The following is a 15161-nucleotide window of genomic DNA, read 5'->3' on the forward strand; positions in this document are numbered from 1 at the left end:
TCAGGAGCGCATAAATAGCAGCGCTTGACATATGAACATCCTCTTTTCCAATTTCGACGTTAGGTATCCGTACCTAACCTCACTCTTCGTTATGCTCAAAGAAATTTGCTATTGCTACTTGCTAATTTATCCTCGTGTGCTTCTAACTCTTTGTAGCCGGTGAGTTGGGTTTATCCCTTTTCACTAGCTCTGGGTGCAACGAGTTTATTGGCTTGTTTTATTCTGCTATTCTGTCGAGTCGCTGTATTGTACCTTGTTACTAGCCAGTCGCTGACTAGCTTGCTAACCACCTGCTAAGTGCTTGTTACTTTACTTCACTCGCACTAATTCCTGTTTTTTGCAGTTATGTCCTCCAGACAGGTGTACCCGGACTGCGGGCACGCCAGAGAGAAGGGGGACCGTCATCGCCTGTGCCTTCGCTGCCTGGGCAAGGACCACGCAGCTGCTGCCCTCGGTGAACTCTGTGCCAAAATGGATTTGGCCAGAGTCCGGAAGCGCCTGGCGTTCTGGCAACGCAGCGGCTCTGGTGCGCGTACTCCAGCGCCGACTGGGGGGGCTCCCCCACTCGGTCTTCGTGCTCCGTCAGCTTCCAGCAGCGTGGTGTCTGGCAACCGCCCTCGAGCTGTAGCCTCACCCGCTAGCCCTTCCCCCTCTCCCATCCCCCACCTCGCCCCGCTGGTGACCAAGGAACGCGAGGCGGTGGAACTGCCCTCCTGCTTTGAGGAGTCGCCTGCCCTCGAGCTGGATTTCGGACTGGATACCGAGAGCCTGCCCCAACACGAGGAGCTCTCGTCTGAGAGCGAGGAGATGGACGTGGCCGAGCAGCTGCCCGTCACCTCCAGGACCCTGGGCCAACAACTGCACGAGGTGGCGCTGAGGGCTGCGACCTACCTCGGTCTCCCTCTCCCTTCACCTCCCGTCGTGCAGCCTTCCCTGCTGGACGGCGAGTTCTACGGCAGCCCTCCAGCCTCAGCTCCCAGCCCCCTCCCCTTCTTTGTGGAGGTGCACAGGGAGCACACAGCGACCTGGGCCACACCCTACTTTGGACGGGCCCCGGTCCCAGGCTTCGCCGCCTACCTCCACCTCGACCAGGCAAAGGAGAGCGGCTACCTCTCCGTCCCTCAGGTAGAAGACGCGGTGGCTGCATACCTCTCGCCCTCTGCTCCCACAGCGCGTCTCGGCCAGAAGCCCACCCTGCCGTCCAGGATTTCCCGTCACCAGGCTTCGTTGCCTGAGAAGGCGTACCTGGCGGCTGGGCAAGCCGCCTGCTCCACCAACACCTCTGCTCTCCTGCAGCGCTACCAAGCAAAGCTGCTTACTGAGCTAGCCGCGTCGTTGGGAGGCGAACACCAGGTGGTATCCGAGCTGCGCCGAGCTACTGACCTCTCTCTCCGCCTTACCCGCTGCACCGCGCAGGCACACGGGAGAGTCATGGGCGCCTCTGTCGCGACTCTTCGCTCTTCGCTCTGGCTGTCTCTGGCGAGGCTCAGCGACAAAGAAAAGGCGCCGCTCCTAGACTCGCCACTCACCACTGACGGGATCTTCGGTGAGTCCGTGGAAACGATGGCCGCCCAGTAGGGATGGGCATTCGATTAAATTGTCTTAATCGATCGTCGGGAGAATTAACGATCGATTTTCGATTAATCATTAAAAAAATGATATCAAAAATGTACTATTTATAGGCTATATTAAAATGCAGTGAAAACAGATGAAACACAGCGTGTTCCTCAATGAGATCTTTATAACAAGATTGACAACTCTTGTGGCAGTTAAACCGGATCCGTTTAATGGTTACACTTGAAAATATGCGCTGCTGTACTCTTAAGCAGCGGTGCCGACAGCTAGAAGCTGGTGCTCATAAACACAATTTACTCGGTTAGCCTACCTAACAATGAATTAGGCTAATTAACAAAGCTCCATTAAAAAAAACAGTAACAGTATTATCGACAAGCCATTCAATTCACCGGTAAAGAGAATATTAATAGTTAAGCCCTAAACCTACAAGTCCAGGTGCTTAGAATAACAGCTGATAGTAAACGTCAACTTTTAAGATGATTCTTGACCAGTGCCAGTGTCATTCCCCGGTTTTCTAACCAGAAACAATAACCCTGGAAGGTATTGAAAACTAGTAACTAACTGTTAAAGCACACGTTTTTAAATTAACCAGTTAGCTAGCTTGGCTACCTTTTGGAATCCTTCAAGCCAAGTTTGCCAGCAATCCTCCTAGGTTAGGTAGGGATGCTAAATTAGCCACGGTAAGCTGTTGTACTTTGTACGTATACACAGCTTCGCAGTGTTGTCAATGAACTAAGTCATTTTTTTTAATCAAAATGGGCCCACGCTACACGCCGTGACCTCTTCATGTTTACTTTTGAAAGACACGGAAACTTGCAGGTAACGGAGTAGGCCTTTTTCAAACATTGCCCTTGTTTGGTAAAATTTTAATTGCTGCCACATAGCGAAATCCATTGCATTCCTTCAAGACTCACACTACGCAACAGAACGTGCATTAGTTTTATCGATGAAATTCTTAATGATCAATTAATCGATCGTCGATTAATTATGCCCATCCCTACCGCCCAGTTTGAGGCGGAGAAGAAGAGCAGCGAGGCTTTCCGAGCCTGGATGCCACGCTCTACCTCTGACCAGCGCTCTTCTGATCAGGCGACACCAGCCACAGGGGCCAAGCGCATCATTGTTTCAATGATGCTAGAGAGTCAAGTGTGGTCCTTAATTTTGTATTTAGAGTAGTTACTAGATCATTAACACATGATGGCCCCGCCTCTGGCGTTTTTGTACTAGTTATGTTTTGTCTAGTTATCATTATTTTGAAATTCTCAGCTGCTGCAGAGTTAAGATAGCATTTCTTAATAAAACATTCAGCACTATTTTTAACCTTAGGTACCAGTGCTGTAAAGAAAATACAAAAGTGGTCAGAAAAAGCAAGGTCACAGATAGACGATGTAATAGTTGTAAGACCCTTTGTAACTAGACGTAACGCAAAGCGTTACAAAATATGACCGCCGAACTGTTCAGTAGGTTTAGGCACAGAATGAGTCATGGTTGTCAGTGTGTTTGTGTGTTTTTATGTGTTTTGTGTGTGTAAATTGGTTTGTATTTCATTTTTATGTATTAAAGGAATTATTTGTGCATGCGTAGATATGTCTACTGTGTGTGTATGTGTGCATACAAATGTCTACTGTGTATGTGTGTGTATCTGTTGCAGTTTTGACCATGCATTATGGTGCAGTTTTGACCATGTCAGCCAGAGATACCTGCAATTACATCACCTCATGTTTGCTTTTTCATTTTTAAGTAGGTGCGCTATACATAAAATGAGTGGTTATGGGATGGGTTGACATGGCCCCTTTAGACAAACATACATAAACATGTGGCCCTCCTAAGCCCTACAGTTCTCGGGATATTCGTAGAAAACTGTGTCAGCCCACCTACAGGCCAGTTGGTGTACAGTCACATTAAAAAAAAAATATTGTATGGCCCCCCATAATGATCCACCACTTTCAATTTCGTGCACTTTCGACAATATAGGCATAAGTTATAAGTGACTGGAGTTGTGAAGAGTGCATAGTTTGAGGGTCTGCCATGCCCACACCCTTCAAACTTTGTAAAAGACTCTCATAACTTTTAATTCACCATTGCTGAAGAGTAACCTGACCACGTTTGAAGGCATTGTATCAAACAATGTACGCAACAGTTATAAGAGACTTTGTGTTTTGTGGCAGTCTGCCAAGTTTGAGGGTCTGCCACGCCCACACCTTTCGACTAATGAGAAAATCCAATATAACTTTTAGTCGCCCATGGCTGAAGAGTAGCCGGACCACATTTCAAGGCGTTACCATTAAAGCTGTCGGAGGAGTTCGATCAGATGTGAGGTGTGCAAACGCAGTCAAAACGCATCTTCCACTCAAAATTGCCGACTTCCTGTGGACCTGCCAACATGGCATTGAGAGACTTTTTGGTGCGTCCAAGCATGATGAAGATGTGTACCGAATTCCGTCAAGCTACGCCAAAATAACCCCAATGCGCAGGGTTTTTTGCAATGTTCTAGGGGACGCTACAGAGCCATTTTGCTCCATCCATGGACAAAAACTCTACCGAAGATAGACAGTTACAGGCTTGATGTCCCAGGCAAATTTGGTAATTTGAGCACTTTGACATATATTCGATTAAAACACCTCATTTTTGCTTTTTAATTTTTAACTAGGTGGCACTATACATGTAATGACTGCAGGGTGGGAAATTTACATATTTTTTAGGGGGCAATTTTTGGGGCATTTCACAAAAAAATGGGGGCACTTTTAGAAACTTGTGAAAAACATTTAACCTTTGTTCAAAATAATAAACACACTTATTTAGGCTTAAAGCAGCAATACGGAATTCTGTTCCAAAACTAGTACGCCAACTACCTAAAAGGCATGCAAAAACCTTGTAACCACCGCCAACAGCCCAGCTGACACTGATAGAAGCTTGCCAACACACTATTTGGTGTCTTTTTGCAGTATACCTGGCATGTCATGCATGTGAAAGCTTTTCTTCCATTTTTGCAGGGTGTTCCAGCCCGTTACACAGAACTACATAGGGCATATCTTGGATGGCTAGTGGGAAAGACACAGGTCTTGATCTGGCTTTTATTTTGTAAAAGTCTGCCGCAAAACCGGAAACGGATAAACCATAGATATATATATATATATATACAGATGTCTCGTCGCGTTGCCGGCCAACGGAGTTGAATGTCCGCACTTGGCGGCCATCTTGCCACAGTCAGCTCGCTCACGTAACATTGTGTTGGTAGTGGTACATGTACTTTTTAAATAACGATAACTTGCTCAATTTTCAACCGATTTTTAAGCGGTTTGGTTTGTTATAAACGGCAGCAATGTAGTTATGACACTGCTCACTTATGAACAATTATAATTATAACCATGGGTTTTCATATGAAAATAACATTAACCAGAACAGATAGGTGCAATGAATACACACATGCACGTAATTTATGTTAAATCATTATACTCAGCATACAGAATGGCAACATGAGATATATGTATTCTTTTAAAATAGGAATATTACTAATATAATAAAATAATTTGAATTATTACATGTTTAGTTTAAACAAGTAATAATTCTGTAGTAGTAACTGCTACTAGATACAAATGCTGATGTTAAATGCTGATGTTTGTTTGCACAACAAATGCAATGGCACTTTAGTTCATATGGCAGTACATTTAAAATAACAGTGTCAAGTTCTAGGAATTGACAAACTGCACTGAAAGTGTTTTCTGGTTTCTCACTCTAACAGGGACATTTGGTACTGAATATAGACTGGTTATGCTGCTCCCTGATGAAAGTAAAATATTTCTGCTGTTACCTCAGAAATGGCCTGTTTTAATGATATGATAATGGCTCAGGATTTTGTGGCCAGTTTTTTTTCTTTTTCATAACGAACAGGATAACATTAATGTGCACTGTACATTACTTTTGAATCATTTATCGTTTATCGTGATTAATCAGGGAAATCATGCTATTAATCGCGATTTAAATTTGTCATTGTTGCCCAGCCCTAATTACTACATTTCATTATTCAACTATTAATAGTTTTTTTCCGTTCTTTTTTTATAATAACAACACATTATATTTATGGACTTTTGTTTTACCTTTAATCATGTTGTACCTACCATAGTAGGCCTACAGGAAATACAGTTAAGACTAGTAAGCTAGCTTGCAAGCAAGCCTTTGTAGCTAACGCACGATCAGAGAGATAGCTAACATTAGCTAACTAACATTAAACTAGCTTAACCAAACTAAATCATTTCTAAAAGTATTATTACCAGTTATCATTCACCGTAGGCGATGGCGTGTTGCTTGGCGCCTAGTGACGAAAGGCCATGTATTTCTGTTTTCGCTCCTCTTGATGAAGTCAGCAGAAAAATGTGCCTGTGCTGGATTGACAATGACTTGGGCAACTCGTTGTCCACAAGTCCGACATGCCTTGAAAAGAAAATTAGGTATTTTTCTCGTTATCGTCGTCATCCTCCACCCCAGGCCAATCTAACTTTAATTTTTTGACAGTCGCTGGGTGTGTGAATTGTATCTTTTAGAACCTGACATGGTGACAGAGACTGTGCTGATGCTCATTTCTCCTCACTCTCGCAGTCACAGGTCTGGGCCTAGTTTCCCGAACGCTAAAAAGGACTTGAAATCGGTCGTAAGAGGGATATTGCAGAGCGGTTCCCTGACGCCGCACTTACGACTTAATGATGAGTCTACGATGTCGCCAAAATCCACGTAGGCCGTTAAGATACGTCGTTTTTGGGAAACGAGGCCCTGATTAGGAAGCACTCCAAATATTTTTTGTTAGAACGTTCGGTTCTTCACGCAACAATCAGTCAATGCGAAAATCAAAACTTTTAATGGCAACTGACCGGGTCATATAGGCTACGATGTTTGACACGTTCATTAAATTATTATTACACAAAATGATGGGGGCATTTTTTGCCCCTCTCCTAGTAATTTTAGGGGCAAAACTATATTTCTTGGGGGCAGTTTTGCCCTTTGCCCTCGTGTCTTTCCGACGCTGAATGACTGGTTATGGTATGGGTTGACATGGCCCCTTGACACAAACATACAAGATCAATTTGGCCCTCCAAGGCCCTACGGTTCTCGGGATATTCGAAGAAAACTGTGTCGCGCCACCTACAGGCCAGTTGGTGTATAATCATATAAATCAATTTATTGTATGCCCCCCGTGAACGGAATTCCACGAAACTTAACGTGCAGTCAGAAGGTGTTATAATGATCCCACGCAGTCAGAAGGTGTCATAATGATACAACACTCCATTTTTGCTTTTTTATTTGTAACTAGGTGGCGCTATACATGAAATAAGTGGTAGTGGAATGGTTGACGTGGCCTCTTAAGACCAACATACAAAAAAAATGTGGTCCTCCTAAGCCCTACGGTTTTCGACTTATTCACAGAAAACTGAATCGCCCCACCCTCTTTAAAAGGGGTCCAGTCCGACGGGGGTGCAACGGATCAAAACGAAAATCAGTGGTTCCACGCTAATCTAGTAAGGCTACATGCCCACCAAATTTCGTGCACCCCGGTGTTTCAGTGTCCCGGAAATCGTTGACAGAAAATCTGCAAACAGAAAAAAGAAAAAAAAAACAGAAAAAAACCTCAGACTAAACCTATATGACCTAAATCATGGGTGTGGCCACGGTTGTGAGTGGGCTCAGTGTGTTGTGTGAAGTCCATGGAATTTAGGAGATTCATAAAATCCCGGGCCTTTGAGTCGTTCCCATTATCAATATGTATGTTAAAATCGCCAGTGATAATAATCTTATAGTAGTTTGTGTGGATAATGGAGAGTAGTTCTGAAAAGTCTGTTAGAAAAGTGGGACATTGCTTGGATGGCCTATACACAGTTACTGTCAGAACAGGAGGCTGGCAATTTAGAACTATGGCATGATATTCAAATGAGGCAAACTCATAGAAGGAGATGCTCCTGCAGCACAGGACATCCGTGGCTATGGTGGCTGTCCCGCCCCCTTTTTTCACATTTCTAATGGACTGAAAAAAAGCTATAATTGGGAGGGGATGCTTCAATAAGAGCTGCAGACCCATTTTTGTTAAAGAAATACAGTCTAATTTACGTTCACATATAAGATCATTTATGAGAAATGTTTTGCCTGATAGTGACCTAATATTTAATTTAAATAGTTTCTTGATATAGTGGGTCACAGGAAGGAGGAATATGCCGAGGTATAGATATAATATTTGCTGGGCTTCTATTTTTTCTAGTGTAACTATGGCCTTTGTTTTTAACTATGCATCGAGTAAAGATTAAAACTGGAATATGATTATAGGCGCATGCCATAAAATGATATGAAGCAGCCTGCTTTGAGGTAGTGGTGTCATATAATGCTCTGTAGAAAACATTGACAGATTCAGATTCATAGAAGGTGTTATTAGAGTTACTACCTGGGGGGCATGAGTCTGTGATGTTTTCTACAGGATGTCAGTTCCTTAGTAGCATGCTTAAATTAGATAGCTGGCTCTTAAGACGTGGTAAACATTTCACTAATACAGCATATCCTTTACATTCTCAATGGGGGGTTATGTAATGTAATTTTTTAAGTGTTTAGCTGCTTAACCTTTAAATAGCGTTTTTCAAGTGTTTTGTGTTTCTAAATGACTTATCGACAATGTAAAGCATTTAGGCTCCACTGCTTTGAAAATGCTAAACAAATAAAGTTTTATTACTATAATTATTTTTAGTAGTAAGTCAAGGGACATTTATTTGTATAGTACAATTTATACACAAAGGTAATTCAAACTTCTTTTAGAATAAGTAGTTCTTCTGTTTTCACCTGGTTCACTCTGCAGTGTTGGGCTAGGGCAGCAACCACCTCAGACATGGCCTGAACTTCATGGGCCTTCTTACAGTTCATAAACTCATCAGCCACCCAAGCTGAAAAACATAGGGACAAGTTCCTATTAAAAAATATATTGAGGAAACGGCTATTACAAAACGTAACAATGAGCCTCTGATGAAACTGAACTGGCCTAAATAAATAAATACATATATACATACATATTTATACTACTCCTGTGGGAAAAATGTAAGAAGCTCGACTTTGTTTGATGACTTGTGACCTTCCATCTTCCTCTTGATCACATTCCACAGCTTTTAAATGGGATTCAGGTCTGGACAGGATGCTGATGTGGTGGTCCTTCATACACACCTTCACTGACCTGGCTGTGTGGCATGGAGCATTGTCCTGCTGGAAAAAAGACTCCTCAGAGTTGGGGAACATTGTCAAAGCAAAAGGAAGCAAGGTTTCTTCCAGGACAACTTTGTACCTCGCTTGATTCATGCGTCCTTCACAAAGACAAATCTGCCCGATTCCAGCTTTGCTGAAGCATCCCCAGATCATCACCGATCCTCAACCAAATTTCACAGTAGGTGCAAGACACTGTGGGCCTCATTTACTAACAATGCGACTGCAGTTTAATCTGCGCCTTTGGCAAAGCGCAAATTACCGCAGTGTTTTTCCGCATTTTCCGTGGTATTTATCAAACCAGATCCACGTTAGGCAATCAGCGCCTTACTCCGCCCTTTAGTGTTAATGAGCTCGCCGTTAAAAGACGGGAGAAATCGCCTGCATGTTACTGCCACCATGGGTGATTTGAGGGAGAGAAAACGAAGAGATTTACGGCTTTTCAGGACACCAAACGTTCGCTCAATCACTGCCCTTGATTCAATGTGCGCGCGGTTATATTGTTGTTCTGCTTATTTTGTTGTTCTGCTGATGCTTGGTTGGGTATAGGTGTCATTATCCATGGCTGTTGGGGATACCCGCCATCACCTACAGCGAGATGTTTAAAAGAACACGATTATAAAGAATATGCTATTGGGTGGCATTAATGCATAACCTGTCTAATATAACAATATAGATGTGTACATGGCAGGATTCAAAATTTCAAGGGACATGGGTTCACTACAATATATCCCCACTGAAACAAATACATTTACTAAGTAGCCAAGCCTCTCCAAAATCCCCGTTGCTCAATCTTGGATAGATGGCTATTCCGAAAGATAAAACTGTCATGGACAGATCCAGGGTATTTGGCTACCACGTTAGTAATGGTCATGTTGGCATCACATATGACCTGGACATTCATTGAATATGTGTGCTTTCTGTTTCGGTAAATGTGTTGGTGGATTCAAGGTGGGACTGTTTGGATGTGGGCGCAATCAATGGCTTCAATTACGTTCGGAATATTTCCTGTTTGATGTCTCTAATTTCAGCTATGGTAGTGGGGAAATGTATATATTGACCAGTGCACCGTAGCAATGCGTCGAGTATCTGGGTGAATATTTGGCTGAGTGAAGGCTGAGATATACCAACTGCTGATGCTATAACTGTTTGAAATGATCCGGATGCCAATATTTGCAATGTTGCCAGAAGTTTAATAACTGATGGAATGGAATGTGAACGCCGGGTGGAGGGTTTGATGTCGTCTGATCTGGTTCAGTAATTGTAATATTGCGTGGCTGGTTAACCTGTACCGTCTAATGATTTCTTGTTCACTGGAAAAGTGTTATACGTGTTGAAAAAATTCTTTCTGCGCGTTGTCTTTGTCTTCGCCTTGTTCTAATAACTGCTGCCATATCGAAGTTTTCAGACTCAATCAAAATAGCCCTTCCTGGTTAAGACGTGCTTTTATGAGGTGGATAATTATCTCGCAAATTAGAGACGCACTCTCGCCAGGCAGTTTTAGTAAATACCACGGAATACATCATTAGGCGCACTTAACGCCTCTCCTCCCATCTCTTCGCGGCACACACCCACTTTTCCTTATAACCTCCCAGCAGCAGTAATCTGCACTTCTACTCAAATGCGCCTTGTAAATACGGTTTTATGTTTACACCCGCTATTTTACGCCTGATATGGACGCAATCCTGTCAGTAAATGAGGCCCTGTGTCTTGTAGGACTCTATAGGTCTAACCATCAGACGACCATGTGTTGGGCAAAGCTAAAAATAGGACTCATCAGAGAAGATGAACTTAGAATATGACCTCCAGTCGTCTTTGATTCAATCCTTATGGTCTTTTACAAACCTCAGCCAGGCAAAGTACAACGTTGTCCTGGAAGAAAAATGTGCTTCCTTTTGCTCTGTTTCCCAACTCTGAGGAGTGGTTTTTCGAGCAGGACAATGCTCCATGCCACACAGCCAGGCCAGTGAAAGTGTGGATGAAGGACCACCAGATCAGGACCCTGTCATGGCCAGCCCAATTCCCAGACCTGAATCCCATTAAAAACCTCTGGAATTTGATCAAGAGGAAGATGGATGGTCACAAGCCATCAAACAAAGCCGAGCTGCTTGAATTTTTGCGCCAGGAATAGCACCCAACGGCAATGTGACAGACTGTTGGAGAGCATGCCAAGACACATGAAAGCTGTGATTGTAAATCAGGGTTATTCCACCAAATATTGATTTCTGAACTCTTCTTAAGTTAAAGCATTAGTATTGTGTAATTAATATGAACTTGTTTTCTTTGCGTTAATACGAGATCTGAAAAAGCTGCATCTTTTTTGCTATTTTGACCAATTGTCATTTTTCTGCATATAAATGCTCGACCCTAGACATATTTTCTGTAGATTTCTTTCTGTGTGGTTTATTCCCATCCCGTAGCGTTAGGGAGCATGATGTGTAGATGGAAAGGGTCAGTAGCGTTAGGGAACATGATGTGTCAGTGGAGAGGGTCAAAAGAATGGCTGCTTGGCACCGGCCTCTCTGGTCGCTAACTAAAGGGTCACGCCTCCCTGACGTGGCTGAAGATTAATTTATGCTCAAGGTTAAATAAGGAGATGAATGAAGCCTCCTGTCCATACTTAGAGTTCATTTTGTCTGGCTTTGCTTCGCTGCTTGGCCACCAACAAGTAAAAAGGTTCACACTCAGGGTGCCAGCATAGTTTTTCTGCTTGGCCCCCAATGAATTAAACTGATACAAATAAATGAACTTGACAATTTAACAGGAGCAGAAATGGTATGTGATGGGGGATCCAACAGGTTGATGAGTCTAAAGTGCCAATCCTGATAAAGGTTCTGTGAATATGGTCATTTTACTCTATCTCTAGGGCTTCATAGTCCAACAAGTTCAACTTTGCCAAAAACTTCAAGAACTTGTCATTTTTACACAGCAGGCCTTTTAACATTGCTTTCATCTATGTACCAATATTTCTAGATGGAATTATTGTGTGTAACAAAGTTAAGCATGATATACACAAACAGATATAAAATGTGGTCTTCCTAAACAAGAGAGAGAAAAAAAGAGAAAAATGATGACAGCAGAAAGGGCAGGTAGGATTTATCATCATACCTGAAAACAACTTGGAAAAAATATATAAGTGCTTCCAGAAAATAAATGGTAATTTCTGACATTATTAACTGGGATGAGATGAAGCTCTCAAGAGTCCAAATCAAGCACAATTCAAGGCAAGCACAAAGGAAATGTGTTAATTCAAGAGGTTTCGATTGAATGAATACAGCAAGCTTACCTGCATTCCTCTGGGGAAGTCTATCTGTGTCGGTGCACATGACCACTAACTCTTCCAAGGGCACAGAAACCCCCAGCTGAGGAAGAGACTGAGTGTTCGCTGCTTCCAGGAAGGCACATGTGTCCACCAGCTTCCCACTGACATGACAGAAACCAAAGTTGTTTTCCGAGGTTCCTACAAAAACACCATGCACCATTATTAGGCTATATAACACTCATACTGTAGCAACATAAGACGAGACAATGCCATGTCTCAAATATACATTTTATTGTTGAAGGAATGCCTCCTTAAACATTCAGTCTTGGTAGAGTGATATGGAACCAAACCTTACAATCCCTCTTTTTCTTACTTTTTGTTCACTGATGGTGTAATTAATAGCTTCAATCTCAAATAACGCAGTGCGGGCACATGATGGCAGCACTCCGATCCCATCCAATTCTCTCCATGGGGTCTCCATGGGGGGTTAACTACTCTATCTCAAAGCACATGGCAGTGACCAATCTAGATCTTGGCCGCGTCAGTTCAAATCAAATGCGGAATGTTTACATCTGCTACCGTTGATTATACAGTAAATACGTTGTGAAATGAAACAAAAACACATCACAGTTAAAGTTGTATTAGTATTGATTGATTCACATCGATATGAATGGATTACATAAGTAACAACTGGTGGAAAGTAATATGAAAATATTTGTTCACTGAATTAGCGTTCTGTCCCAAACAGTTGCGTTCCAGTTTCAAAGTTTCAGTTTCGCTTTCAGTATTTCAAACGTGAATGAGAGGGAGCACAAGAACTGAGCGTCTAGCAGCGTTTATCATATCATATACATCAGGGGTCTTCAACGTTTTTCAGGCCAGGGACCCCCAAACTGATGGCGAGATGAGCAGGGACCCCCTACTATATAAATTGCATAATTTTTTTTTATAATATACTGGGCCTAGTGCCAAATAAACATAGCTACCCTGTTATTGTGTATTCAATATACTAAGCTATTCAAATAATACAAAGGTAAATATAATCATTAACATTTAATTTTTTTAACATTGAATTTAACCTAACATTTTTGAACAACGAATTTAACTTAACATTTTTTAACATTGAATTTAATTTAACATTTAACAACATGAAAGGTACAGGGTGGCCGTGCCACTGCCATTTATAAACATACATCTTGCAAACAACTCTGAGCTAACAATTAATAAAAACTTATTAAAATAATTCACAGACATGTTTTTATTTCATCATACATAAAAAAGGGACAGTGAATCCTCAAGCATCTGTCGATGGCACACATCCTCCCACATTAGTGAGATGTATCTTCTTTTCAATAACTCCTGACTGACACGATCCAACAGATGACGGAGGAGGAGTCTGGCGCATGGAGTTGTGTTGACAACATAGATGTTATAGTGAGATTGACAGGTCAACAAACCAATAACACCGCTAGCAAGTTGTTAAGATTGTAGGTAGTAGCATGCTAACATTAGCTGAGGGCTCACACACATTGCAAATCCTCTCAGACTTATTTTTCAGTTACAATTAACGTTTTTTGACCTTGTACAGTGTCTATTTTCTCTCTTTTTTAAATCTAAGCAAAAAATGTCAAACTAACAATTTATAGGTAGAAACAAGACCAGCTATGGAGTTGGGTGCCATCTTTTTTTTTTATCTTCGCGCTCTTTAGACTTGAGCAGAAACGTGATCTTATTGGCTAGTGCCTGTGCATGAAAGGTGCTGTGAGTGAATTGGTGCCCAGCTTGAGAGAGCTCCTGTGGGTAGCGCAATGTGTCGATTGGACTGAAAGATAACGTCTTCTCGATCAATTTATACGTTCGCTACAATATGTTGGATTAATGTTAATGTAAATTTTAAGGGAATAAATACAATTCTGATTTGGAAGACATTTAAATTTGTGAGAAAAAAATATTATTATTATTATTTTTTTTTTTTAAATATTAAAAAAAAATTATCTTATCAACCAAAGATTTCGCGACCCCCCTGCAGTACCTCCGCGGACCCCCTAGGGGTCGCGGACCCCCTGTTGAAGACCCCTGATATACATTATATATGATGCATGTATATGTCTGTGGGCACGATCTCAAGCACGTGCAAAAGTTGTTGTTGTCCAATTTGAATCAGATACGAGAGACACATGCGCGCCCAGTCCAATTACCAGCGGAATCGAATCGTGTGTCCAGGGGTTTACATCGGAGTCCAGTCGGACTCAAGTCGGACACAATGAATCTAGTTCTGGGGAGACACATGTGTCCAATATCCAATTTAAATCGGACTGAAATCGGAAATTGGACACATGTGTCCACACTGACGGCTAAAGTGTTCGTGGAGACATGGCATGCTCAGATTTCTTATTAAACTACAAATTGTCAGTCCATTTTAGTAAGTTACAACAGTGGCTCTCTTCCATGAAGCTTTGATTGGTGAAGAACCAAGGTAACAGTGGTGGTATGCAGAGTCTCTCCCATACCAGCTGCTGAAGCTTGAAACTTCTTCAGAGTAGTCATAGGTGTCTTGGTGGCCTCTCTTACTAGTCTCCTTCTTGCATGGTCACTCAGTTTGTAAGGACGGCCTGATCTAGGCAGATTTACACATGTGCCATATTCCTTCCATTTCTTGATGATGGATTGAACAGAATTTCAGGGGATGTTAAGTGCCTTGGACATTTTTTTGTATCCTTCCCCTGACCTATACTTTTCAATAACCTTTTCTCTAGGTTTCTTAGGGTGATCTTTTGTCTTCATGGTGTAACAGTAGCCAGGAATACTGATTACTGAATACTGACCAGTGAATGGACCTTCCAGACACAGGGGTCGTTATACTACAATCTCTTGAGACACGTTCACTGCACACTGATCCCCATTTCACTAATTGTGAGACTTCTAGCACCAATTGGCTGGACATCTTTTGAATTAGGTCAGTCTATATAAAGGGGGTGAATACTTGTGCAATCACTTATTTTCATTACATATTTTTATTTAATTTACATAACTGTGTAGAAATCTGTTTTCACTTTGACATTAAAGAGAGCTATTTTGTGTTTTATTTTGTCCAAAAAGC

At 42.1% G+C, this 15161-nt stretch overlaps 1 protein-coding gene across 1 annotated transcript in view; it reads right to left on the reverse strand.

Moving 5' to 3' along the window:
* mettl25 (methyltransferase like 25) overlaps window positions 1–15161 on the reverse strand; it is a 44155-nt gene that overhangs the window by 15894 nt on the left and 13100 nt on the right. The window contains 2 exon segments of the mRNA XM_080851753.1: window positions 8389–8489; window positions 12086–12259. Of these exon segments, the coding sequence (XP_080707879.1) occupies window positions 8389–8489; window positions 12086–12125 (141 nt within the window). The 5' untranslated portion in view covers window positions 12126–12259.

This window comes from Sprattus sprattus (genome assembly GCF_963457725.1).
Source record: "Sprattus sprattus genome assembly, chromosome: 14".
NCBI classification, from domain to species: Eukaryota; Metazoa; Chordata; class Actinopteri; order Clupeiformes; family Clupeidae; genus Sprattus; species Sprattus sprattus.